At 29.7% G+C, this 23,531-nt stretch overlaps 11 protein-coding genes across 16 annotated transcripts; 4 read left to right on the top strand and 7 right to left on the bottom strand.

Annotated features, from left to right (window-relative positions):
• Positions 1-22: 22 nt before the first annotated feature.
• On the bottom strand, positions 23-8,168 carry Acf (ATP-dependent chromatin assembly factor large subunit). 6 transcript variants are annotated; one of them, XM_033333167.2, is made up of 14 exons: positions 7,744-8,168; positions 7,129-7,267; positions 6,838-7,052; positions 6,546-6,768; positions 6,243-6,472; positions 5,486-6,159; positions 4,904-5,368; positions 4,342-4,832; positions 3,490-4,266; positions 3,199-3,413; positions 2,911-3,095; positions 2,619-2,732; positions 1,913-2,264; positions 23-1,403 (listed from the first exon to the last, which is right to left on the bottom strand). In XM_033333167.2, the coding sequence occupies exons 1-14, from the start codon at positions 7,854-7,856 to the stop codon at positions 1,220-1,222; spliced, it is 4,377 nt and encodes a 1,458-aa protein (XP_033189058.1). In that variant the 5' UTR covers positions 7,857-8,168; the 3' UTR covers positions 23-1,219. The 6 variants fall into 6 exon arrangements, with proteins under 6 accessions (XP_033189058.1, XP_033189060.1, XP_033189059.1 ...); XM_033333169.2 differs by having other exon boundaries at positions 23-1,391; XM_033333168.2 differs by having other exon boundaries at positions 6,546-6,756.
• A 459-nt stretch (positions 8,169-8,627) lies between these two features.
• Positions 8,628-10,065, bottom strand: LOC117156281 (DNA-directed RNA polymerase III subunit RPC6-like). The gene is made up of 4 exons (XM_033333158.2): positions 9,923-10,065; positions 9,121-9,739; positions 8,888-9,049; positions 8,628-8,816 (listed from the first exon to the last, which is right to left on the bottom strand). Exons 1-4 carry the CDS (start codon positions 10,000-10,002, stop codon positions 8,742-8,744), a joined length of 936 nt encoding a protein of 311 aa, XP_033189049.1. The 5' UTR covers positions 10,003-10,065; the 3' UTR covers positions 8,628-8,741.
• Positions 10,066-10,092: 27 nt separating this feature from the next.
• LOC117156282 (uncharacterized) lies at positions 10,093-10,937 on the top strand. The gene is made up of 2 exons (XM_033333159.2): positions 10,093-10,231; positions 10,343-10,937. Exons 1-2 carry the CDS (start codon positions 10,142-10,144, stop codon positions 10,733-10,735), a joined length of 483 nt encoding a protein of 160 aa, XP_033189050.1. The 5' UTR covers positions 10,093-10,141; the 3' UTR covers positions 10,736-10,937.
• LOC143303564 (DNA-directed RNA polymerase III subunit RPC6-like) lies at positions 10,844-12,279 on the bottom strand. The gene is made up of 4 exons (XM_076624054.1): positions 12,137-12,279; positions 11,335-11,953; positions 11,102-11,263; positions 10,844-11,030 (listed from the first exon to the last, which is right to left on the bottom strand). Exons 1-4 carry the CDS (start codon positions 12,214-12,216, stop codon positions 10,956-10,958), a joined length of 936 nt encoding a protein of 311 aa, XP_076480169.1. The 5' UTR covers positions 12,217-12,279; the 3' UTR covers positions 10,844-10,955.
• Positions 12,280-12,306: 27 nt separating this feature from the next.
• Positions 12,307-13,151, top strand: LOC143303565 (uncharacterized). Its single transcript, XM_076624056.1, has 2 exons — positions 12,307-12,445; positions 12,557-13,151. Exons 1-2 carry the CDS (start codon positions 12,356-12,358, stop codon positions 12,947-12,949), a joined length of 483 nt encoding a protein of 160 aa, XP_076480171.1. The 5' UTR covers positions 12,307-12,355; the 3' UTR covers positions 12,950-13,151.
• On the bottom strand, positions 13,058-14,493 carry LOC117156283 (DNA-directed RNA polymerase III subunit RPC6-like). Its single transcript, XM_033333160.2, has 4 exons — positions 14,351-14,493; positions 13,549-14,167; positions 13,316-13,477; positions 13,058-13,244 (listed from the first exon to the last, which is right to left on the bottom strand). The coding sequence occupies exons 1-4, from the start codon at positions 14,428-14,430 to the stop codon at positions 13,170-13,172; spliced, it is 936 nt and encodes a 311-aa protein (XP_033189051.1). The 5' UTR covers positions 14,431-14,493; the 3' UTR covers positions 13,058-13,169.
• A 27-nt stretch (positions 14,494-14,520) lies between these two features.
• On the top strand, positions 14,521-15,365 carry LOC117156284 (uncharacterized). The gene is made up of 2 exons (XM_033333162.2): positions 14,521-14,659; positions 14,771-15,365. Exons 1-2 carry the CDS (start codon positions 14,570-14,572, stop codon positions 15,161-15,163), a joined length of 483 nt encoding a protein of 160 aa, XP_033189053.1. The 5' UTR covers positions 14,521-14,569; the 3' UTR covers positions 15,164-15,365.
• LOC117156223 (DNA-directed RNA polymerase III subunit RPC6-like) lies at positions 15,272-16,707 on the bottom strand. Its single transcript, XM_033333067.2, has 4 exons — positions 16,565-16,707; positions 15,763-16,381; positions 15,530-15,691; positions 15,272-15,458 (listed from the first exon to the last, which is right to left on the bottom strand). Exons 1-4 carry the CDS (start codon positions 16,642-16,644, stop codon positions 15,384-15,386), a joined length of 936 nt encoding a protein of 311 aa, XP_033188958.1. The 5' UTR covers positions 16,645-16,707; the 3' UTR covers positions 15,272-15,383.
• Positions 16,708-16,734: 27 nt separating this feature from the next.
• LOC117156224 (uncharacterized) lies at positions 16,735-17,465 on the top strand. The gene is made up of 2 exons (XM_033333068.2): positions 16,735-16,873; positions 16,985-17,465. Exons 1-2 carry the CDS (start codon positions 16,784-16,786, stop codon positions 17,375-17,377), a joined length of 483 nt encoding a protein of 160 aa, XP_033188959.1. The 5' UTR covers positions 16,735-16,783; the 3' UTR covers positions 17,378-17,465.
• A 3-nt stretch (positions 17,466-17,468) lies between these two features.
• On the bottom strand, positions 17,469-19,491 carry Rpt2 (26S proteasome regulatory subunit Rpt2). The gene is made up of 5 exons (XM_033333066.2): positions 19,358-19,491; positions 18,464-19,025; positions 18,003-18,389; positions 17,682-17,917; positions 17,469-17,603 (listed from the first exon to the last, which is right to left on the bottom strand). Exons 1-5 carry the CDS (start codon positions 19,358-19,360, stop codon positions 17,469-17,471), a joined length of 1,323 nt encoding a protein of 440 aa, XP_033188957.1. The 5' UTR covers positions 19,361-19,491.
• A 320-nt stretch (positions 19,492-19,811) lies between these two features.
• Positions 19,812-23,323, bottom strand: LOC117156221 (dihydrolipoyllysine-residue succinyltransferase component of 2-oxoglutarate dehydrogenase complex, mitochondrial). Its single transcript, XM_033333065.2, has 9 exons — positions 23,167-23,323; positions 22,642-22,666; positions 22,446-22,497; positions 22,232-22,302; positions 22,023-22,150; positions 21,600-21,944; positions 21,316-21,491; positions 20,789-21,239; positions 19,812-20,718 (listed from the first exon to the last, which is right to left on the bottom strand). The coding sequence occupies exons 1-9, from the start codon at positions 23,239-23,241 to the stop codon at positions 20,584-20,586; spliced, it is 1,458 nt and encodes a 485-aa protein (XP_033188956.2). The 5' UTR covers positions 23,242-23,323; the 3' UTR covers positions 19,812-20,583.
• Positions 23,324-23,531: the final 208 nt, after the last annotated feature.

Here is a 23,531-nt window from a genome sequence, read left to right as displayed (position 1 = left end):
ATAAACAAATTTCATTTGTAAATCTATTTTAAAAGTTTATTACCAAATTAATCGTATAAAACATACATGATTACAAAGAACTGCTTCTACTGCTGTACAATATAGAGATTAATGATAATTTGTACCGTAGATTTCATGTAGGGCCAGCCTAAAATTTGTAATTTTCAAAAAATATGATGATTATTGCGAAAAAGAAAAAGAGAAGCAAAAAGAAAGATAAGTACTATTAATATGTTAACAATTTAATAAAACCTAAAACAAAAATGATGAAATAAAATCCTGAAGTTTCTGTAGTTTTGTGTGCATATTTGAACCCCAGTAAAATCTACTTTATATAAATATAAGTAAAGACATAGTAACTGTGTTTGTATCAATATATAATTACTTTTATATGAATGCTTTTAGCATTCATAACAAAAGCTCTTAGTTTCTGTTACGCATGTATTAACTCTTAAACCATCAGTCATGTTACGCGTGATCGTACTTCACACTGCATATAGACGTACTATAAAAGGCAGGTAATATGTAACATTTTACATGAATTTTATATAAGTCAAATCTTTCAAAGTTTAGAATATATTTAGGTAACCCTCCAAATTTTTTTACTTAACTATAAAGATATATAAGATGTAATCAAATTAATAACGTTAAAATAATAAATAATTAATAATATAATGTAAAACTTTGTTTGATAACAAAAAATTTGTTTATAATAATACTAACTCAAAAGACTATTCTTGTACTGGCTCAAGCATATGAAAATAGTTCATTGCTTACGCGCTTGTTCATTTGCTTATAAAATGTTCTACATTAAACAGTAATTTCTACAAAATGGTATGCGAGAGCAATTGTACCATGCGTAAAATTCTACAAATAATACTGTGCATGCTTTTTGATATAGCAAGCCTAAGAAAAAGAGTTAATCGGGATATTTGATAATTAACATAGAAGAAAATATTTTAAATACTTCTAAGCTTGCATTTTATCACCTCTTTCAATAGATAAACTTCATAAATTCTATGCGTATTTTCTAATTTTCAGTAAACGAAATCATTTTTTTAGTAATATATACTTTACAGAGCATTTTTTGCTGAATTATGAATCTGCACACAATTCAACATCAGTGTACAAATTTAGCATCAAGGTACATTTAATTTACGTATTAGAAGTAAAAATTGATATTCAATAAATATAACGATTTCAAGAAAGTATTTTATCTCTATCTTGATTTTTGAATATTTTCTGCTTCTTCATCTTCGCTAACTGTGAGACCATTTTCTTCGAATTTTGGCTTCTTTGTATCTGGAGGTCGTAGTAATTCTTCACCATGTGTCGTCAATCCTAATTCTTTGCATCGTTTTTCATAGTACTTCAATAATCTGATACCTGCTCTGTATACGTAACTATTTTTAAAAAGACATAGCCTAACTTTCAAAATCTGTACTACTTTAAGTGTTCGGAAGCCAAAGATTTTGATCTTAAATGATTATTGTTCTGGTTTCTATTGCAATAATTTCTATTAGCTCTTTTTAACTTCAAAATATACATTTAAATTACTGCAAAATTTAGTTTAATAGTAGCAAATGAAATTTTTTCATTCATTCATAAAGCTAAAGATTGTGAAATATTTAATTGTTGCATATTTTGTTAGTTTCAATATTCATTAGTTACAAATGCATGCAATCCCACTTCTATCTTTTGGTATTAAAGATACAAATATCATTTAATAATATTAATAAATATACAATATAGTATAAAGATATTATTATTATTAGCACATATAAAGTTACTGAAACACTATACTTAAACACTTGCAATATGAACATAGCACATTAATCAATAGTATTAGTTAATCTCGCAATCTCTGGCGTCCGAACTTATGTAAAAAAATATTTGTGTTAGTAATACTCACTTGTAGACGGAACTGTGTTCTTCGTTATAAGCTTGACAATTTTCAAACACTAAATGACAATCACTGAAAAAATGTTCCAGTGTTTCATATTCATTATTATTAAGTTTATATTTAATTGTACCAAAATCCATAGGATTGGAAATAATATCATGATAATCTGGAACTTCATCTTTTGTAACAGGTGATAGGAAAGGCCACGAATCTCTGTGATGCCTAATGTCAGAAAGTAATTCCTGCAGTCTCCCCATACATCCTTTAATTGTTCCCTTATCTTCTTCTTGTTCAATTTCAGCAGCTCTTTTAGCTGCTCTTCTGGTTTGTCTTGGTTCTGTATCCTCTGAAGTACTGCTATCTGTATATATATAAATATGTATATATACAATTAAATACTGATATTAGGATGTAAACACTTCTAAAGTAGTTAGTTAATGGAAAATATTAAAAGAATTACATTGAATTAAGAAAAGTATAAATATATTTAAAGAAAGAAAGCAAATTCAATATGAATTTTAAATGTTCTGCTTTAATAGAAGCATAAGAACCATTTGCACATACATGCAACAAAGTTGATTAACCTTAATTTAGTAATAATGAACAAATGTATAAAGCAATCCTACATATTACATATCATTATACCAAGTATTACTATATTTGTAAAAAAAATCTGTATTCATACTAAGCAAAAGTGAATAGTTACAATACAGACCGTCCCAGTCTGTAGATTCTGTAGTGAGGAGGCTCTTGGCAAAGCCATGGATGCGAGAGCGTGCTGCTGCAGCGCACAGTCTCTCCTTGTCCCTTTCCCTTTCACGCCCCCTCACTAACAACATAATTAGAACTAAGAAACTGCTTTATTACATTAGTATTTAAATTAAAAAAATGTACTAAGATGTTAACACGAAATGATAATAAAATATTATGAGGTAGCGCAATATTTTCAAAGTTTGTTATAGCATTTCCTGCGACCACTAAATTTGCAAGTATATTATAATATTTACCATATCTTATGTTTGTCTTTCTGTCTTTCCTATCCTTGCAGTCTGAACAAACCCATCTTCCTCGAGGTGCTCTTGTTAACGGAGGTTCTATACATTCTACATGATAAAAATTTGAACATGTATCGCAGCTGATTAATTTTCCACCACTTTTACATATGCAACATACATTTATTTGTTGACTACCCCTGGAACATATATTAATTATTGAAAAACTTCTTCATCTAATACTCAATAATACTTATTATTTCTAAAAAATACCAAATATTTTATTATCAAAATGACACTTGCATATCATCATCACTATCTTCTTCTAATTCTTCATCAACTGAATCCCCTTCTTCCTCACTTTCAAGAACACGTTTTGCACGATTATGTCGAGTTTCTTTGGTTAATATTACATCCTCCTCTAATTCATCTTCAAATTTTTTTCTCTTTTTAATTTTCTCTTTTGGTTTTGTAGGTGGTTTACATACTTTACAATACCAATCTCCATCTGGTACACTCTACAAGTAAATATTTAATATCAAATATTGCAATATAATGGAAGCTAAAAATAAAAGGGTTAAGAAAATAATGTACATTTAGTTTTGGTTGCAAACAATATAAATGATGGCCTTTGTTGCACCCATCACATAGTAGCATTTTGTCGCCATCTCGTCGTCGTCTACATATTCGACACTGAGCATTTAATGCACTTCTACTCCATGCAACACTATTTTCTAAAGTACTTAAATGTACAAACAATTGAGACCAACTCGCTGATGCCATAAGTGATTGTTCCCATTTTTCTCTGATGTCTTCACCAAACCATTTCTTATCTTTCTCAGTGGCACCTAACGGTTTTTGTAAGTACTTTTGCTCAATAGCGTGAGATAACTGTAAAATAGCACAAGCCATTTGTTTAATGGCTAACTGCTGATTAGGATCTGGGAGCATTTCATTTTCACTTGGTGGACCTAAATATTTTCCTGCATCTTTATAAGTTTTTGTATTAATACTTCCAACTTCTGAATCTGGAGTTCCAGGTCTGCTATGCTTTGTTTCATTTTTGATTTTGTCTAAAGACGTATTAGAAACAATATCTGCTTCAATTTCATTTGTACCATACACTAATTTATCACATTGTTTATCATATTTCCTGTTATTTATTGCGTGCCTCCATATTTCACGATCATTAACTTTCAAATTCCCTAAAGCCCCTCCTTTCACTCTGTCTTCAAAATCTAGGATATAATCTCTTAGAGTCAATTCTAAAACAATATTGACTGCCATTTCTGAAGGAAAATTTAAGTTGGCATTTTCGTATCTATTCTTTTTTGAAATCCTATTAGGATGCACTTTGATAGGTTCTGAAAACTGTATCGAAAATTTACTCGCAATGTTTACTCAATAGTAATTTTAAAAGATAAGATATCTATCTGAAATACTTACTACTTCAGGATTAAGTTTATGTCTAGGACATTCCTCAATCACAGACATTAAACTTGGCATTTCTTGTATAATATTATTTCTGAGTTCACCTTCTCTAATTCCTCGTTTACTTAAACCATTTACTAAAGCTTCTATATCTTCCGGCTTTCCAAAGAAACTCCATTTTAGTTCTGATCTCTTGCAATGCACAGGACATTCTTTGTCTCCTGTACAGGCCATTAAATTTTTTCTAATATCAAATAATTCTTGTTTAAACTCTTTCCGAGATATATCTTTTCTTGGAGACTTAAGAATATTTTTGTCAGAGAATGAAACTTTTTTAGGAGACCTTTTTGCTTTTTTAAAACTATTTTCTTTATCACTAAATTCATCTTCAAATTTATTTTTTAAATATGCATGCATAGCTTCTGTATCTAATAATTCTGGTTGATAAGGTGTACCATCAGGAATGCAATTACCAGACCACCATTCATCATTCTCTACAAATATTCCTATAAGAAAAACAAAGAAAATTTACAAACATTTTTTATTAATTGAATAATATAGAAACATGAAGCTCTACCTGGTATTGATAAAAATCTCCAATATCTACGATGAGCTCTATCAGAACCTAAATAAACCATCATTTTATTATCTCTGGATGCTTCCTGAAGTTCTTTTAATTTATTCTCATATTCTTCTTTCTTTTTTTCCTCTTCACAACTACCACGCGTAACTTTCTTTGGTATTTTACCATCATTATCTTTTTCTCGATCTCTCATTCTTTCTTTTTCTTCTTTTTCTTTCCTTTGTTCAGCTATTAAGAAAGACTTCAATTCTTTCTTTGCTTGATGAAGTTTTTCACGTCTTTCTTCTATTACATCTCGTATCGAAGCGAAAGTAAGCAACTGATTTATCAAACATGTAGCTACTTTTAACTTTTCACCTAACTCAAATTCATGAACACTACAATGACCTAACAATCTTAAAATGTATGTCTCGTTTAATCTCATAAACAGTGCAGGATCATCTTGATTTGTATAACCACCTAAAGAAATTAGGATTAAATATAATATTCGTTAATGGTTTGGTTTAGCATAGTTACATATATATATATGTATGTATAGGTATATATATATATATATATATATATATATATATGTACCTCTTTGAGAATATCTCCACTTAGTAGCAACATCGCCAATTCGCCCTCCAGAGCACAATAAGTGTTGTCTTAGAATTTCACTTAAAGTTACATGATCTAATGTCAATTCAGATAATTTGCAACCTTGGTGCACCTGACTCCAACTAGATGCTATAGTGGAAAGTTTTACAGCCTTTGTCATTGATGATGCTCCTTCATTCGTGCTAATATCATTTGTTATGTCAGATGCTTGAGCATGAATTTCATCGTCTTCATCTGTTTGATATTTAAAAATGTTTGCTAATAACAATTGTAGAAGGTCACTCCAAGGTCCAGATGTTTCTTTTAATAATAGTGCTTTTTCCAGTAGATCTAAAGTAAAACCATTTGGGAAATATGCACTAACTTCCAGTTCTTCATTAAAAAATTCTAAAAATTCTAGAATCATTACACTGTCGCCAAATTTTTCATTAGGTATGCTACTTTTGACTGGCGTAGCTTCTGGGATAGGAGAAAGATCTTCACATTCAAGATCCTCCCTTGGCTTATTCCATTGTCTTATATATGCAGCTAAAGCTGCTGATTTTTGTTTTTCCTCCTTTTTACGTTCATTTTGCAATACTCTTTCTTCTTTACGTTTTGCTTTTTCTTCAAGGGCTTTTGCCTTAAGGTCTTCCTTAAATTTCCCATTCATCCTATTTAAAAGTTTTGTAATTTTAATATATTTTTAATAACTAGACAGTGCAAAGTGCCTTTAATTTAATATATATCGTTTTACCTCGGTTTGCGAAATTTTTTTATATCCACTCCTCCTTGATTCACTTTTTTTAAAGGGTTAGGTTTTTCTATTAACTTCTGTTTTGATACATCTGTAGTAAGAAATTTATCTATTGATTCCTGTTTATGTTTAACAGGCTTTTTAATACGTGATGTAAAGTCTGGAGGAGGACCAGCAAATATGGTATCAAAACGTACTTTATTAATTCCATATTTTTGTAAAACACTATCCTAGAAATGCAGAAAAATTTTCTCCATCAATATATTCACAAAATTTGTGTGTTATTGCTATTAATATACTAACTTTAATAATCCATATTCCACTTTCATTCTGTTCACATAACTGACGTAAAAAAATTTTATTACGCTCTTTACTGTAATGTTGCTTCCTTCTTCTCACTTGTGCTGCTTCCACTATCATGAGTTGGCTAACATCAGAGTCTCCAGAGTCTAATTGTTCCACTTCATAACGAAATAATTTTGCCGGTGGATGATACTGTTGTTCTTGTGGGCTCCTATGTAATAAACTTAAATTACAATAATATGAATGCACATACACACATTCTTCATTTATATAATATAGATAAATATTATACCTGTTGTTTTCTTTGTTATATAATTTAATTTGTTGTTCTGAGGGTGCAATAACTTGAAGAACATGACAATCACACCAAGAATCCTCTGTAAAACTTGCTTCTACCATTTCACCAACAAAATAACGATCCCTTGCAAATTGATACACATCCTCTATCATTTCCTTAAAGGATGATCTGTTTGTTTTACTGGCAAGATATAATATAGGTATACGTAGCTGTAATATAAAACACACAATCAACAAATCTAATATTTTAATAATGTAACACTAAATTTTTAATGAAATATCGCACCTCCATAGGAAATTCTTTAAGGCTTCTTTTTGCATTTTCTTCACATTGTAAAGCCTCCTCAAAGGTCATGTTAGTTCTGCCAGTTATACTACATGACCATATAAGTGAGTTACATAAAATAATCCTCTCACAAAATTCACTGTAATCATAAAATATGTTATAACACCCTAAATGCAATGTTATTAATATCAATGAATGTAATAACATTTTTCTAAAAGTGGATAGCAGATTTACATATTATTGCAAAGATGAAAATAAACGCTTAAAAAACACGGATGTAAATATGTAATAGAGTAACAAAATAAAACTGAGATAATTTAATCTATGATCTTTTCGAAATTATCATGCAAGATTTAACTAATGACGGTAGATAAAATGTACGTGTATGATCTAAATGTTTCTTATAATATACGTTTCAGCTTTATCTATTCAGTATAGAGCAAAAGGATATACAATAACAAATCATTAACTAGCACGTCGACATGTATTATTTACGAGAATAGCTTCAAGGAAGCAAGATAATGTTGAAAGAATACGAGATATTCATGACTGAGAAGTTGCATTAACGAAACTGCAGAATATGTTTCGAACTTATCTCAGCTGTCATGGTCTTACTTGTAGTCCTTGAAAATTTCATTGGTAACCTCACAGTGGAAAACTTCGTCGTCGTCTTTAAAATCTGATGAAACGTGAAGACGTTGGAACGGCTGTTTACGAAGAAGCGGCATGTCGACTCTTGGTAAATCTTCGTTCACGATTCTAACAAATTATAATCAATTCTACGTCGAAGATAGTGCTATACTTTTTCCGAAACACCGAGAGACACATGCAACACACGCCAACTCTTATAAACGCGTTTAAAGTTTCAACTGCTTTTTAATTTCCCCTAGAACTTGTTGCGATTTACTTGATTTGAAATTTTGTTTATTTATACGCACTGAACATAAAACTTTGATATCGTTTCACGAAACATTTCGAGTCTCATGACAAAGCACGATTTAACGGTGCTCGTGGAAGCGCGCATTCACATCTGGCATCTCAAAGCCGGAAACCAATAAAAAGAATAATGTTGCCAACATAAAGCTATTATTTAAAACGCGGGAAATAAAGATAATCATGTGATAATGTTCGTTGCGCTAATGCATTCAAAATTTTCAATTCGATAAACGTCTCTTCTTTCAACGATAATACAATTTCTATAATTGTCACAAGTATTTGTGATATTATTCGTGAAGAAAATTCATTACGAACTATATAAAATATAACTGTAACATACTATCTTTTTCAAGTTGGTAATTAGTATCCGGTCTAGATATATAAACCTACTAAATTTGGCGGGAATTGTTCGCAATTTATCTAGGTAAAATTATGTTTTTATTCTCATACAGTTATAAATAATAACAGTTTCTATTATAATTACTATTATTAAACAACTCCAAATTTTTCTCCTTAATCTTTGTAAATTACTATAAGATTGTATAAAATAAGCGTTCTAAATATATTTTATAGAATATATAGTTTTATTCTCTTTTTCCGTGTAACTTATACATTTGTATAAAAAGAGTATATACAAATAAATAATTATTTTAAATCCATATTTTTATTACAAAATATTATTCCAACCATTCCATGATGTATTGGCACTTTGTAGGTGTAACATCACCAACATCACAACAATTTCTTCTCACCTGTATTTAAATATTTCTATATTATTAAGTCACAAAAAATATGTATGAAAAAGAAAAATAAAATAGCTTACCGGACAAATGCCGCAAGTAGATTTAATTAATCCAGGTGGACTTAATAAAGGTTCTACTGCTCTATATAAAGTGCTCCCATCGCCTGAAAGAGTACGTTCTACTTTTCCATCATAAACTAAGGTATTCAATATCATCTCCAAATCTTCAACTGATAACTTCACCTATAAATATTTGCATTTTTTTATAATGCCTACATATATAACTTGAAGAAAATTATAATGATCATTCAAACCTTGCTTATTCCTAGATCAGAGATAAATTTCCATACTTCTTTAGATGAAGCAAATGTAACATTTCTAGCCATGATTGGTCCACCTCTACAAGAGTTCATTTGTTCCCTTTTATTCTCTAGAAATCTATAACATTGTTGATTAAGAACATCAACAAATTCCGCTTCAAAATCTTGATCTTGGTACCATGCACCTCCAGTTACAGATGTGTCTGGCTCTAAATTGTATAACATATACACTTTTTTCTTACTTGCTGCTACAGACTTAACAGCTTTGATAAATTTTTTAATCTCTAAACTTTTTAAAATTTTATTTAATTGAGTGGGCATTAAATTAGATTTAAATCTTATATCACGAATCCAAATCCCTTTATTCCCCGCTTCTTCAATGATGGTATATACGATCTTTTCTTCATTATCAGCACCTTTAGCTATTTTTGCTTTAGATGGATCTTTCAAACGATATAACAAGGAACCACCTTGCTTAAATAGATCAAAATGACCCTGAGATAAAAGTTTATTTATAATTTGAGCTCTTTGAACAGGTTGCAACTCTGGCATTTCAGTACTTAAGTCTTTATCAGATATTCCTTTTGGTCTTGTTTGTGCTAATGCAAGAATTCTGAAAATTTAAAATACCATATTTAGATATTTTTTTCATATTTCATTTCTATAATAATAAAATATGAGGAGTCTATTATGTAATAACATAATTATTTATATTGTACATGAGTAATGATTATAACCTATTAACTATATACGTAGTAAATGTCATTAATTTTTAGTAAAACGAAATAAATCTTACTTTTGTTCAATTGTTTCGTATGAATTTATATCTGCATTGGTTGTATCGCGTTCCTTCGAAGTACTAGCTTCGATTTCCATTATACTTGTGTAATATTAAATATGCAGTTCACACGATTATCTTCAATATTTTCTAGGTTATAGTCACAGACTTCCACTAATTTGCCTGCAACCGCAACGATAAGATTTATTATATTAAAGCAAAAATTATTTAGAAAACATGGAAAATTCTTTACATGAATCGGATACTGAAGATTGCTTGACTATTGCTACTAAAAACTGGGATCGAATTATTAGTACTGCTAAAAAGGTACAATTTGTATACTAACATATAATTATGAAAAGGACAATACCAACATTTTCTATGAACTGTACTACGATTGGGGTTAGGTTATATTAAATATACTATTATTTTTTAAAGGTTGGTTACAGGGAAGGAGTAGAAGATGGGTCAAATTCTGTTTTTCAAAATGGTTTTGATAGTGGATATAAAGAAGGCTTTCAAACGGCTTTTATTCTAGGAAAGTTTAAAAGTTTATTAAATGCTATACCAAAGGATGTCGAGCATCCGCAAAATATAAAAGAAATTTTTGATAAAACTAGAAGAGGTGCGTGTCATATATGTATAACAGAACTTCATAATGGCAATACTACACAGAAGAGTTTTGATGAAATCATCAATGAACAAAGATCATATTCAGTGAAAGTTCTTCAAACATCGTATGAGTATTTTCAACCATATGTAAAGCAATTAAATATTAGCGAATCTGATATATTAAAGATACGAGATGTTCCAGATTTAGAAGGTAATTAATTTATAAATCAAAACAGTTTTTTGTATTTTTTTATTAGCATGTATATTTTTATGCTTCAATCTTTGTAAATTACTATAAGATTGTATAAAATAAGCGTTCTAAATATATTTTATAGAATATATAGTTTTATTCTCTTTTTCCGTGTAACTTATACATTTGTATAAAAAGAGTATATACAAATAAATAATTATTTTAAATCCATATTTTTATTACAAAATATTATTCCAACCATTCCATGATGTATTGGCACTTTGTAGGTGTAACATCACCAACATCACAACAATTTCTTCTCACCTGTATTTAAATATTTCTATATTATTAAGTCACAAAAAATATGTATGAAAAAGAAAAATAAAATAGCTTACCGGACAAATGCCGCAAGTAGATTTAATTAATCCAGGTGGACTTAATAAAGGTTCTACTGCTCTATATAAAGTGCTCCCATCACCTGAAAGAGTACGTTCTACTTTTCCATCATAAACTAAGGTATTCAATATCATCTCCAAATCTTCAACTGATAACTTCACCTATAAATATTTGCATTTTTTTATAATGCCTACATATATAACTTGAAGAAAATTATAATGATCATTCAAACCTTGCTTATTCCTAGATCAGAGATAAATTTCCATACTTCTTTAGATGAAGCAAATGTAACATTTCTAGCCATGATTGGTCCACCTCTACAAGAGTTCATTTGTTCCCTTTTATTCTCTAGAAATCTATAACATTGTTGATTAAGAACATCAACAAATTCCGCTTCAAAATCTTGATCTTGGTACCATGCACCTCCAGTTACAGATGTGTCTGGCTCTAAATTGTATAACATATACACTTTTTTCTTACTTGCTGCTACAGACTTAACAGCTTTGATAAATTTTTTAATCTCTAAACTTTTTAAAATTTTATTTAATTGAGTGGGCATTAAATTAGATTTAAATCTTATATCACGAATCCAAATCCCTTTATTCCCCGCTTCTTCAATGATGGTATATACGATCTTTTCTTCATTATCAGCACCTTTAGCTATTTTTGCTTTAGATGGATCTTTCAAACGATATAACAAGGAACCACCTTGCTTAAATAGATCAAAATGACCCTGAGATAAAAGTTTATTTATAATTTGAGCTCTTTGAACAGGTTGCAACTCTGGCATTTCAGTACTTAAGTCTTTATCAGATATTCCTTTTGGTCTTGTTTGTGCTAATGCAAGAATTCTGAAAATTTAAAATACCATATTTAGATATTTTTTTCATATTTCATTTCTATAATAATAAAATATGAGGAGTCTATTATGTAATAACATAATTATTTATATTGTACATGAGTAATGATTATAACCTATTAACTATATACGTAGTAAATGTCATTAATTTTTAGTAAAACGAAATAAATCTTACTTTTGTTCAATTGTTTCGTATGAATTTATATCTGCATTGGTTGTATCGCGTTCCTTCGAAGTACTAGCTTCGATTTCCATTATACTTGTGTAATATTAAATATGCAGTTCACACGATTATCTTCAATATTTTCTAGGTTATAGTCACAGACTTCCACTAATTTGCCTGCAACCGCAACGATAAGATTTATTATATTAAAGCAAAAATTATTTAGAAAACATGGAAAATTCTTTACATGAATCGGATACTGAAGATTGCTTGACTATTGCTACTAAAAACTGGGATCGAATTATTAGTACTGCTAAAAAGGTACAATTTGTATACTAACATATAATTATGAAAAGGACAATACCAACATTTTCTATGAACTGTACTACGATTGGGGTTAGGTTATATTAAATATACTATTATTTTTTAAAGGTTGGTTACAGGGAAGGAGTAGAAGATGGGTCAAATTCTGTTTTTCAAAATGGTTTTGATAGTGGATATAAAGAAGGCTTTCAAACGGCTTTTATTCTAGGAAAGTTTAAAAGTTTATTAAATGCTATACCAAAGGATGTCGAGCATCCGCAAAATATAAAAGAAATTTTTGATAAAACTAGAAGAGGTGCGTGTCATATATGTATAACAGAACTTCATAATGGCAATACTACACAGAAGAGTTTTGATGAAATCATCAATGAACAAAGATCATATTCAGTGAAAGTTCTTCAAACATCGTATGAGTATTTTCAACCATATGTAAAGCAATTAAATATTAGCGAATCTGATATATTAAAGATACGAGATGTTCCAGATTTAGAAGGTAATTAATTTATAAATCAAAACAGTTTTTTGTATTTTTTTATTAGCATGTATATTTTTATGCTTCAATCTTTGTAAATTACTATAAGATTGTATAAAATAAGCGTTCTAAATATATTTTATAGAATATATAGTTTTATTCTCTTTTTCCGTGTAACTTATACATTTGTATAAAAAGAGTATATACAAATAAATAATTATTTTAAATCCATATTTTTATTACAAAATATTATTCCAACCATTCCATGATGTATTGGCACTTTGTAGGTGTAACATCACCAACATCACAACAATTTCTTCTCACCTGTATTTAAATATTTCTATATTATTAAGTCACAAAAAATATGTATGAAAAAGAAAAATAAAATAGCTTACCGGACAAATGCCGCAAGTAGATTTAATTAATCCAGGTGGACTTAATAAAGGTTCTACTGCTCTATATAAAGTGCTCCCATCGCCTGAAAGAGTACGTTCTACTTTTCCATCATAAACTAAGGTATTCAATATCATCTCCAAATCTTCAACTGATAACTTCACCTATAAATATTTGCATTTTTTTATAATGCCTACATATATAACTTGAAGAAAATTATAATGATCATTCAAACCTTGCTTATTCCTAGATCAGAGATAAATTTCCATACTTCTTTAGATGAAGCAAATGTAACATTTCTAGCCATGATTGGTCCACCTCTACAAGAGTTCATTTGTTCCCTTTTATTCTCTAGAAATCTATAACATTGTTGATTAAGAACATCAACAAATTCCGCTTCAAAATCTTGATCTTGGTACCATGCACCTCCAGTTACAGATGTGTCTGGCTCTAAATTGTATAACATATACACTTTTTTCTTACTTGCTGCTACAGACTTAACAGCTTTGATAAATTTTTTAATCTCTAAACTTTTTAAAATTTTATTTAATTGAGTGGGCATTAAATTAGATTTAAATCTTATATCACGAATCCAAATCCCTTTATTCCCCGCTTCTTCAATGATGGTATATACGATCTTTTCTTCATTATCAGCACCTTTAGCTATTTTTGCTTTAGATGGATCTTTCAAACGATATAACAAGGAACCACCTTGCTTAAATAGATCAAAATGACCCTGAGATAAAAGTTTATTTATAATTTGAGCTCTTTGAACAGGTTGCAACTCTGGCATTTCAGTACTTAAGTCTTTATCAGATATTCCTTTTGGTCTTGTTTGTGCTAATGCAAGAATTCTGAAAATTTAAAATACCATATTTAGATATTTTTTTCATATTTCATTTCTATAATAATAAAATATGAGGAGTCTATTATGTAATAACATAATTATTTATATTGTACATGAGTAATGATTATAACCTATTAACTATATACGTAGTAAATGTCATTAATTTTTAGTAAAACGAAATAAATCTTACTTTTGTTCAATTGTTTCGTATGAATTTATATCTGCATTGGTTGTATCGCGTTCCTTCGAAGTACTAGCTTCGATTTCCATTATACTTGTGTAATATTAAATATGCAGTTCACACGATTATCTTCAATATTTTCTAGGTTATAGTCACAGACTTCCACTAATTTGCCTGCAACCGCAACGATAAGATTTATTATATTAAAGCAAAAATTATTTAGAAAACATGGAAAATTCTTTACATGAATCGGATACTGAAGATTGCTTGACTATTGCTACTAAAAACTGGGATCGAATTATTAGTACTGCTAAAAAGGTACAATTTGTATACTAACATATAATTATGAAAAGGACAATACCAACATTTTCTATGAACTGTACTACGATTGGGGTTAGGTTATATTAAATATACTATTATTTTTTAAAGGTTGGTTACAGGGAAGGAGTAGAAGATGGGTCAAATTCTGTTTTTCAAAATGGTTTTGATAGTGGATATAAAGAAGGCTTTCAAACGGCTTTTATTCTAGGAAAGTTTAAAAGTTTATTAAATGCTATACCAAAGGATGTCGAGCATCCGCAAAATATAAAAGAAATTTTTGATAAAACTAGAAGAGGTGCGTGTCATATATGTATAACAGAACTTCATAATGGCAATACTACACAGAAGAGTTTTGATGAAATCATCAATGAACAAAGATCATATTCAGTGAAAGTTCTTCAAACATCGTATGAGTATTTTCAACCATATGTAAAGCAATTAAATATTAGCGAATCTGATATATTAAAGATACGAGATGTTCCAGATTTAGAAGGTAATTAATTTATAAATCAAAACAGTTTTTTGTATTTTTTTATTAGCATGTATATTTTTATGCTTCAATCTTTGTAAATTACTATAAGATTGTATAAAATAAGCGTTCTAAATATATTTTATAGAATATATAGTTTTATTCTCTTTTTCCGTGTAACTTATACATTTGTATAAAAAGAGTATATACAAATAAATAATTATTTTAAATCCATATTTTTATTACAAAATATTATTCCAACCATTCCATGATGTATTGGCACTTTGTAGGTGTAACATCACCAACATCACAACAATTTCTTCTCACCTGTATTTAAATATTTCTATATTATTAAGTCACAAAAAATATGTATGAAAAAGAAAAATAAAATAGCTTACCGGACAAATGCCGCAAGTAGATTTAATTAATCCAGGTGGACTTAATAAAGGTTCTACTGCTCTATATAAAGTGCTCCCATCGCCTGAAAGAGTACGTTCTACTTTTCCATCATAAACTAAGGTATTCAATATCATCTCCAAATCTTCAACTGATAACTTCACCTATAAATATTTGCATTTTTTTATAATGCCTACATATATAACTTGAAGAAAATTATAATGATCATTCAAACCTTGCTTATTCCTAGATCAGAGATAAATTTCCATACTTCTTTAGATGAAGCAAATGTAACATTTCTAGCCATGATTGGTCCACCTCTACAAGAGTTCATTTGTTCCCTTTTATTCTCTAGAAATCTATAACATTGTTGATTAAGAACATCAACAAATTCCGCTTCAAAATCTTGATCTTGGTACCATGCACCTCCAGTTACAGATGTGTCTGGCTCTAAATTGTATAACATATACACTTTTTTCTTACTTGCTGCTACAGACTTAACAGCTTTGATAAATTTTTTAATCTCTAAACTTTTTAAAATTTTATTTAATTGAGTGGGCATTAAATTAGATTTAAATCTTATATCACGAATCCAAATCCCTTTATTCCCCGCTTCTTCAATGATGGTATATACGATCTTTTCTTCATTATCAGCACCTTTAGCTATTTTTGCTTTAGATGGATCTTTCAAACGATATAACAAGGAACCACCTTGCTTAAATAGATCAAAATGACCCTGAGATAAAAGTTTATTTATAATTTGAGCTCTTTGAACAGGTTGCAACTCTGGCATTTCAGTACTTAAGTCTTTATCAGATATTCCTTTTGGTCTTGTTTGTGCTAATGCAAGAATTCTGAAAATTTAAAATACCATATTTAGATATTTTTTTCATATTTCATTTCTATAATAATAAAATATGAGGAGTCTATTATGTAATAACATAATTATTTATATTGTACATGAGTAATGATTATAACCTATTAACTATATACGTAGTAAATGTCATTAATTTTTAGTAAAACGAAATAAATCTTACTTTTGTTCAATTGTTTCGTATGAATTTATATCTGCATTGGTTGTATCGCGTTCCTTCGAAGTACTAGCTTCGATTTCCATTATACTTGTGTAATATTAAATATGCAGTTCACACGATTATCTTCAATATTTTCTAGGTTATAGTCACAGACTTCCACTAATTTGCCTGCAACCGCAACGATAAGATTTATTATATTAAAGCAAAAATTATTTAGAAAACATGGAAAATTCTTTACATGAATCGGATACTGAAGATTGCTTGACTATTGCTACTAAAAACTGGGATCGAATTATTAGTACTGCTAAAAAGGTACAATTTGTATACTAACATATAATTATGAAAAGGACAATACCAACATTTTCTATGAACTGTACTACGATTGGGGTTAGGTTATATTAAATATACTATTATTTTTTAAAGGTTGGTTACAGGGAAGGAGTAGAAGATGGGTCAAATTCTGTTTTTCAAAATGGTTTTGATAGTGGATATAAAGAAGGCTTTCAAACGGCTTTTATTCTAGGAAAGTTTAAAAGTTTATTAAATGCTATACCAAAGGATGTCGAGCATCCGCAAAATATAAAAGAAATTTTTGATAAAACTAGAAGAGGTGCGTGTCATATATGTATAACAGAACTTCATAATGGCAATACTACACAGAAGAGTTTTGATGAAATCATCAATGAACAAAGATCATATTCAGTGAAAGTTCTTCAAACATCGTATGAGTATTTTCAACCATATGTAAAGCAATTAAATATTAGCGAATCTGATATATTAAAGATACGAGATGTTCCAGATTTAGAAGGTAATTAATTTATAAATCAAAACAGTTTTTTGTATTCTTTTATTAGCATGTATATTTTTATGCTTCAAATGTAAATAAAGAATTTTAATTGCAGAATTTTTATAAATATAACCCTTCGGGAGATCCCTCCTTTTTCCGATACAAAACGCTCTCTTTAGATTTTTTGAAATCATCACTAGTAACTTTCATACGGCGTTCGCGTAAAGCCATTAAACCAGCTTCAGTACATATAGCCTATAAGATAAAAATATCGTTCAATGTATCATTTAATTCTTTTTCCATTCAAATACCATTATATAAATAATGCTTTACCTTTATGTCTGCACCTGAAAGATCATCTTTAGCCATAATTAATTCTGCTAAATTTACATCAGGTGCTAAAGTCATTCTGCTAGTATGAATGCTGAATATTCTTCTTTTTGTTTTTTCATCAGGCAATGGAAATTCTATTTTTCTATCAATACGGCCAGGTCTGATTAATGCTGGATCTAATGTTTCAATTCTATTTGTAGCCATAACAACTTTAACATCTCCGCGACTATCAAAACCTGAAAAATAAAAATACTTTGTTACTAAAATGTAAAACATAATTATAATAATACTGTATAATTGAAATTAAAATACTTTTCGTACCATCAAGTTGATTGAGGAGTTCTAACATAGTTCTTTGAATTTCGCGTTCTCCACCACTATTGCTATCATATCGTTTTGTGCCTACAGCATCTATTTCATCTATAAATACAATAGAAGGGGCATGCTCTTCTGCAACCCTAAATAACTCCCTAACAAGTTTGGGACCATCTCCTAAATATTTCTGTATAAGCTCAGAACCAACAACTCTCAAAAAGGTTGCAGAGGTTTGATTAGCAACAGCTTTTGCTAACAATGTTTTTCCAGTTCCTGGAGGACCATAAAGTATGACTCCTTTTGGAGGTTTAATACCCATTTCTTCATAATACTCTGGATGTGTTAAAGGTAATTCTACAGATTCCTTGATTTCTTGAATTTGTGTATCAAGACCTAAATAATGAAATATGTTTGTGAATTAGTAATGTTATATAAAAATTTGTAATAGTAATGCAAATATTTCATACCACCAATATCTGCATAAGTTTCTTGTGGAGCTTTCTCTAGTTTCATTACTGTAACCATAGGATCTGTATCATCACCTAAAACTCCAACAACAGCATGAACTTTATGATTTAATAGAACAGAACATCCAGGTTCTAACTGATCCTTATCCACAAATGATAAAATTGATACATAATGCTCAGAGCCAACAGATGTAGAAACTATTGCATGATTATCATCAATAATTTCTTCTAATGTTCCAACAGACATTGGAGTTCCACGTAAGTCATCGACTTTAGATCTTTCTTCTTCATTCTTTTCTTCTTGTGGCTTTAGTCTTTCTTGATTTCGAATAAATTCTTCTTCCATTAACAAGTAATCTTTTATACGTTCTAACTTCAGAAGCTTTAGTCTACAACGTGTATGAGGTGTAACTTGTGGTAATTTTAAAGCAGCATCTGGTCCTTTTGTACGCCGCTTCTTTTTGCCTACTCTTGTTGGGATAGGTGGTTCATATTTCTTTTTCTTATCCTTATCATCCTTCTTATCACTTCCTGTACCACTGGTACCAGATTGATTCTGTCCCTGATATAATAAATATTACCTTTCAAAATAATTTCAACTTCATAATACATAATATTTTTAATATAATTTCGAAAGAATGTTGCGTATGAATAAAAAAACACAGTTGGCAATGAATACGAAACTTTCAGTTTGAATAATATGAAATTTATCAGAAAACGTGTTATAATTAGTATAACCTAAGATGTCAAACATAACATAATATACTTATTTAAAAAGAAAGTAATAAATTTTATAATTAATTGGATATAGACGTTAAATATTTTACTATAAATTATTCTAGAATAGTTCGAGTTCCTTAATTTACAAATAATTAAGAAGGCTTTAGAAATTACCATTTTTGCTTCACTGTTTGGTCACGAATCGAAACGGCGAAGTCATTCGCCTTTATATGAGCAGAATCGATTACGATTTCGATATCTTTCTTCGTAATATATCGAAATAATTCGATACGTCGAAAAAGTATTAATACAAAAATGTTATATGTTTAAAAAAAAATATGATATAAAAATTAATAATATAAATATTTTGATTGTGTATGACGAATTGAACAATTAAAAGTTTTTAAAAGCAATATTAAACGAGCTTTAATATTGTTTTTTATTTATGAACAATTTACATGATCGTATTCGACAATAGTTATTGAAAAATTATAGCTTTATAAAAAAATGAAAAATTGTTGCATAATCCCACGTGTTTTGAAAAATGTATAAATGACAAATTTCTTTCTCAGAAAACTCGATACGACATATGTCTTTGTGAACATAATTTAACAATATCGACAACATATAGATTCGTGAAATTTTATTTTAATACTTGGATACATTTATTTTTGTAATAAAGTATCTCCTTCTAGCTCTTTAATTATCGCTTCTTTATAACATCTCGTTCAAAGCCATCAAAATAAAAATAAGAGCAATTAAAAATAATAAAATACTTCTTACACGTGGTTGTCTTAAAAACGTAATGATCTGTGTACAATTTTTACAAAAAATACGTTGAACAGCAATATAGAAAGTTAAAAAAAGAGATATAATTAAGTTACATCGAACCAATTATATATTAGAAATGTATGCTTTTTTCAAGTAAAGGGTTTTAAACATTTTACAGCATTTAATTTGCTTTCTTCCTTTCAATTACTGTATAATGCATTTTGTATTCGAGTCACATAGATACTAAAATATGTTTCTTTTTTTTTCATGCCAATAAGGATTTTCTTAAATTAAGCATTAGTTAGAATTCAAAAACGTTATGATGTAGCAATTGTATTATACGTTGCAGAAAGATCGATTTACGCCGCTGTATATTAAGACAAAAAATAAATTGAAATAATACTTTGATAATAACATAAAGTCCTTCAGATAGTAATACATTATGTTCTCTTGTTCGTGTAATATTTTTCTTCTTTTACTTTCGTTTATCACAATGATTAGTAAGTATTTGAGAATATGTAGTTTTGAGTAAAATCCTCGATGAACAGAATATAATACAACGTGTATAAAATGCTCTGAACATGATGTGAAGCGTGTTTGAAGCGATTCAATGAAAATATTTACGGGGCTTAAATGCCAGCTAAAATAATTCTAGGGTCTTCCACAGCGTCCTTGATTTTTCTTAAGAACATCACAGCCTCGCGACCGTCAATTAATCGATGATCATATGTTAAAGCCACATACATCATTGGACGAATTTTAATCTGAAAATTATTAAAAGATCAATAAAATTTGTAATATTAGTCTTTATTAGAAGAAATTGTCGGTGTTTACCTCGCCCTTTACTGCAACGGGCCTGTCGAATACTCCGTGCATCCCAAGAATTGCACTTTGTGGTGGATTAATAATAGGTGTACCCATCAGAGAACCAAATACACCGCCGTTACTTATCGTGAATGTACCACCGTCCATATCTTCGACGGATATTTTGCCTTTTCTTGCTTTATCGCCTAAAGCTGCCAAAGCAATTTCAATTTCTGCAAAATTCTTGTTTTCTACGCTACGAAGAACTGGGACAACAAGACCCTTTGGTGTTGCAACTGCGACACTAATATCAACATAGTCTCTATAAACTATGTCAGTGCCATCTATTACAGCATTTACTACTGGTTGATCTTTTAAAGCATAGGTGCTCGCTGCAATAAATGGACTCATAAATCCCAGCTTTAAACCATATTTCTTTGTAAAATTTTCTTGGTGCATTTTACGGAATTCCATAATGCGGCTGTAAAAAGAAAAAAAAGTTAGTTATTAACAAAAACAGAAGTTAACAATTATAGTTACAATAGATATGTAATAACCTCATATCGATCTCATTAAATGTAGTTAACATAGCGTTCGTATTTTGAGCATCTTTTAATCGTTCTGCAATACGTATTCGCATCCTGTTCATCTTTACCCGTTGTTCTGTTCTGGTGCCAAGTATTTCACGTGTATAATCAGCAGGAGGCAGTTGTACCTTTGCACCTTCCAATGACTAAAAATGTTCATTCATTTAATGAATAGTAAAAAATTTATAACAGGAAGGAAAATTTATAACAGAAATAAAGAATCTTTATTTCTGAATTTGCACAATTACACCTACTTGAGCATGTTTAATTGCAGCAACTGGCATGGATGCTGCAGGTGCTTGTGGAGGTGGAGGTCGTGCAGCTGGTGGTGGTACAGCTGCTGAAGGTGGTGGTGGTGGTGGTGGTGGTGGTGGTGGTGGTGGCGGCGGTGGTGCTGCTGTACTAGGTGCAGGTGGAGGACTTGGAGCCTTTTCAGCTGGCTTTTCAGCTGGTTTCTCAACTGGTTTTTCAGCTGGTGCTGCTCCAACTGCGCCAACATCAATGGAACATAGTTTCTGTCCTGGCTTTACTGTTTCACCATCTTTGGCAAATATCTCTTTTACTACACCAGAAGCTGGTGATGGTACAGGAACTGAAGTCTGTGAAGGGATTATCATAAATATATAAATTACGAGATATGTTTATTATCTGTAAGTTCATTTGTTTATTGATTTTACCTTATCAGTTTCAATTTCACATAAGACATCATCTTCCTTAACTTGATCACCAACTTTCTTATCCCATCTGACATCCCCCTCACTTACACTTTCCGCAAATGGTGGTACTACAACTTCCTTTATTTCCCCTGTCAATTACAAATTTACATTATGCAAGAATTTATGTATAAAATCTTAACTATATATTTTCTTCCCTAAAGATGACTTACATAATGAAGATGTTGAATGAATATGTCTTGCCTGGTCTATCCAACAGTGAAATTTCTTATATTTTGTACATCTAGATAGAAATTAAAATTACATATTAAACTTTACTTATTAAATTAATTAACCATTTATACTACAGTTTATTCTAGATAAAAATGTAAAAAGTATTCATATTATATGGATATTTTACTCTTTTGATGTACTTTTTAAACTTACATTCGTGAGTTCTTGTTGACCACATGTTGGGTGTGGATAAATAGAATGTGCCCTACAAAAATGATTTGATACAATTAATAGTTTATGTTCATGGTTATCCCCAACGTTGATATGCCTCTCTATAAAGATAATGTTTTTAGATTTTCAACATAGCTCACCACTTCTTTATTATATCATTTTTATTTAGTAGTCTTACCTTGACTATATAAAGATCTCACAACCTGAAACAAATGTATACATAAATATAGATTCTCATTTAAAATATAAAAGTAATAATTATATAAAATGTTATATAAATTTTTATATGTGTTTATATAATTTTATATACATTATGACATAAAAGTGAGTTATAAAAGAAACTAGATAAAAATAGGTAGTGTGTCTATCGAATAGATAGAAAAAGAACCTTGACCTTAAATTACGCCCTGAAAAAATCGACGGAAATCTGTTTGGTTATCTAAAAAGTAAGTTTGCATCTGACGGCCACGAGGAATTTTTTAATTTCCCATTGACAGATTGTAGTCGATAGATCGAGTCATGAATCGTAACGTGTTCAAATACTGTTATATAACCGAAATGCAATAGGTAAAGGCAGTATTCCGACAACTTTGATTGGCAGGTTCTACTTCAAAGGGCGTTAGGTTCTTCTTGCTCAATATGTATGTCACAAATACGTTAACATTAATAACAAATGGAATGATAGTATTGTTTGATAATTTACCTTCGTTTGTGATATACTAAGTCTTGTTATTACACGAGGCACAAACCGCGGACAGTTGGACAGCATCGCGGTCATCCTCTAATGGAAAATTATGACTTAGATGTTTGCTCTTGACTCTTCCGATGGTCAAGAAGCAATACGACACGGTATGATACGGTTATAGTTAGTGGTGGGGCTAGTTTGCTACGACAAATGTGCGTTCTGAAATTTGCCACAATTGGGTTCCAAAAAATACAATAAACTAACTAACTAACTGTACTTAGACAAATCATGAAAGCAAATATTTACTGTATTGAAAATAAATATACTGTAATTATAATAAAATGCAAATAATTAAAATTAAAATACTAAAACCTTAATGTTGT

The sequence above is a fragment of the Bombus vancouverensis genome, chromosome 14 (assembly GCF_051014615.1).
Source record: "Bombus vancouverensis nearcticus chromosome 14, iyBomVanc1_principal, whole genome shotgun sequence".
NCBI lineage: Eukaryota > Metazoa > Arthropoda > Insecta > Hymenoptera > Apidae > Bombus > Bombus vancouverensis.
Note: the sequence above shows the minus strand (reverse complement) of the source record. Positions and strands in the feature narration are given on the sequence as shown.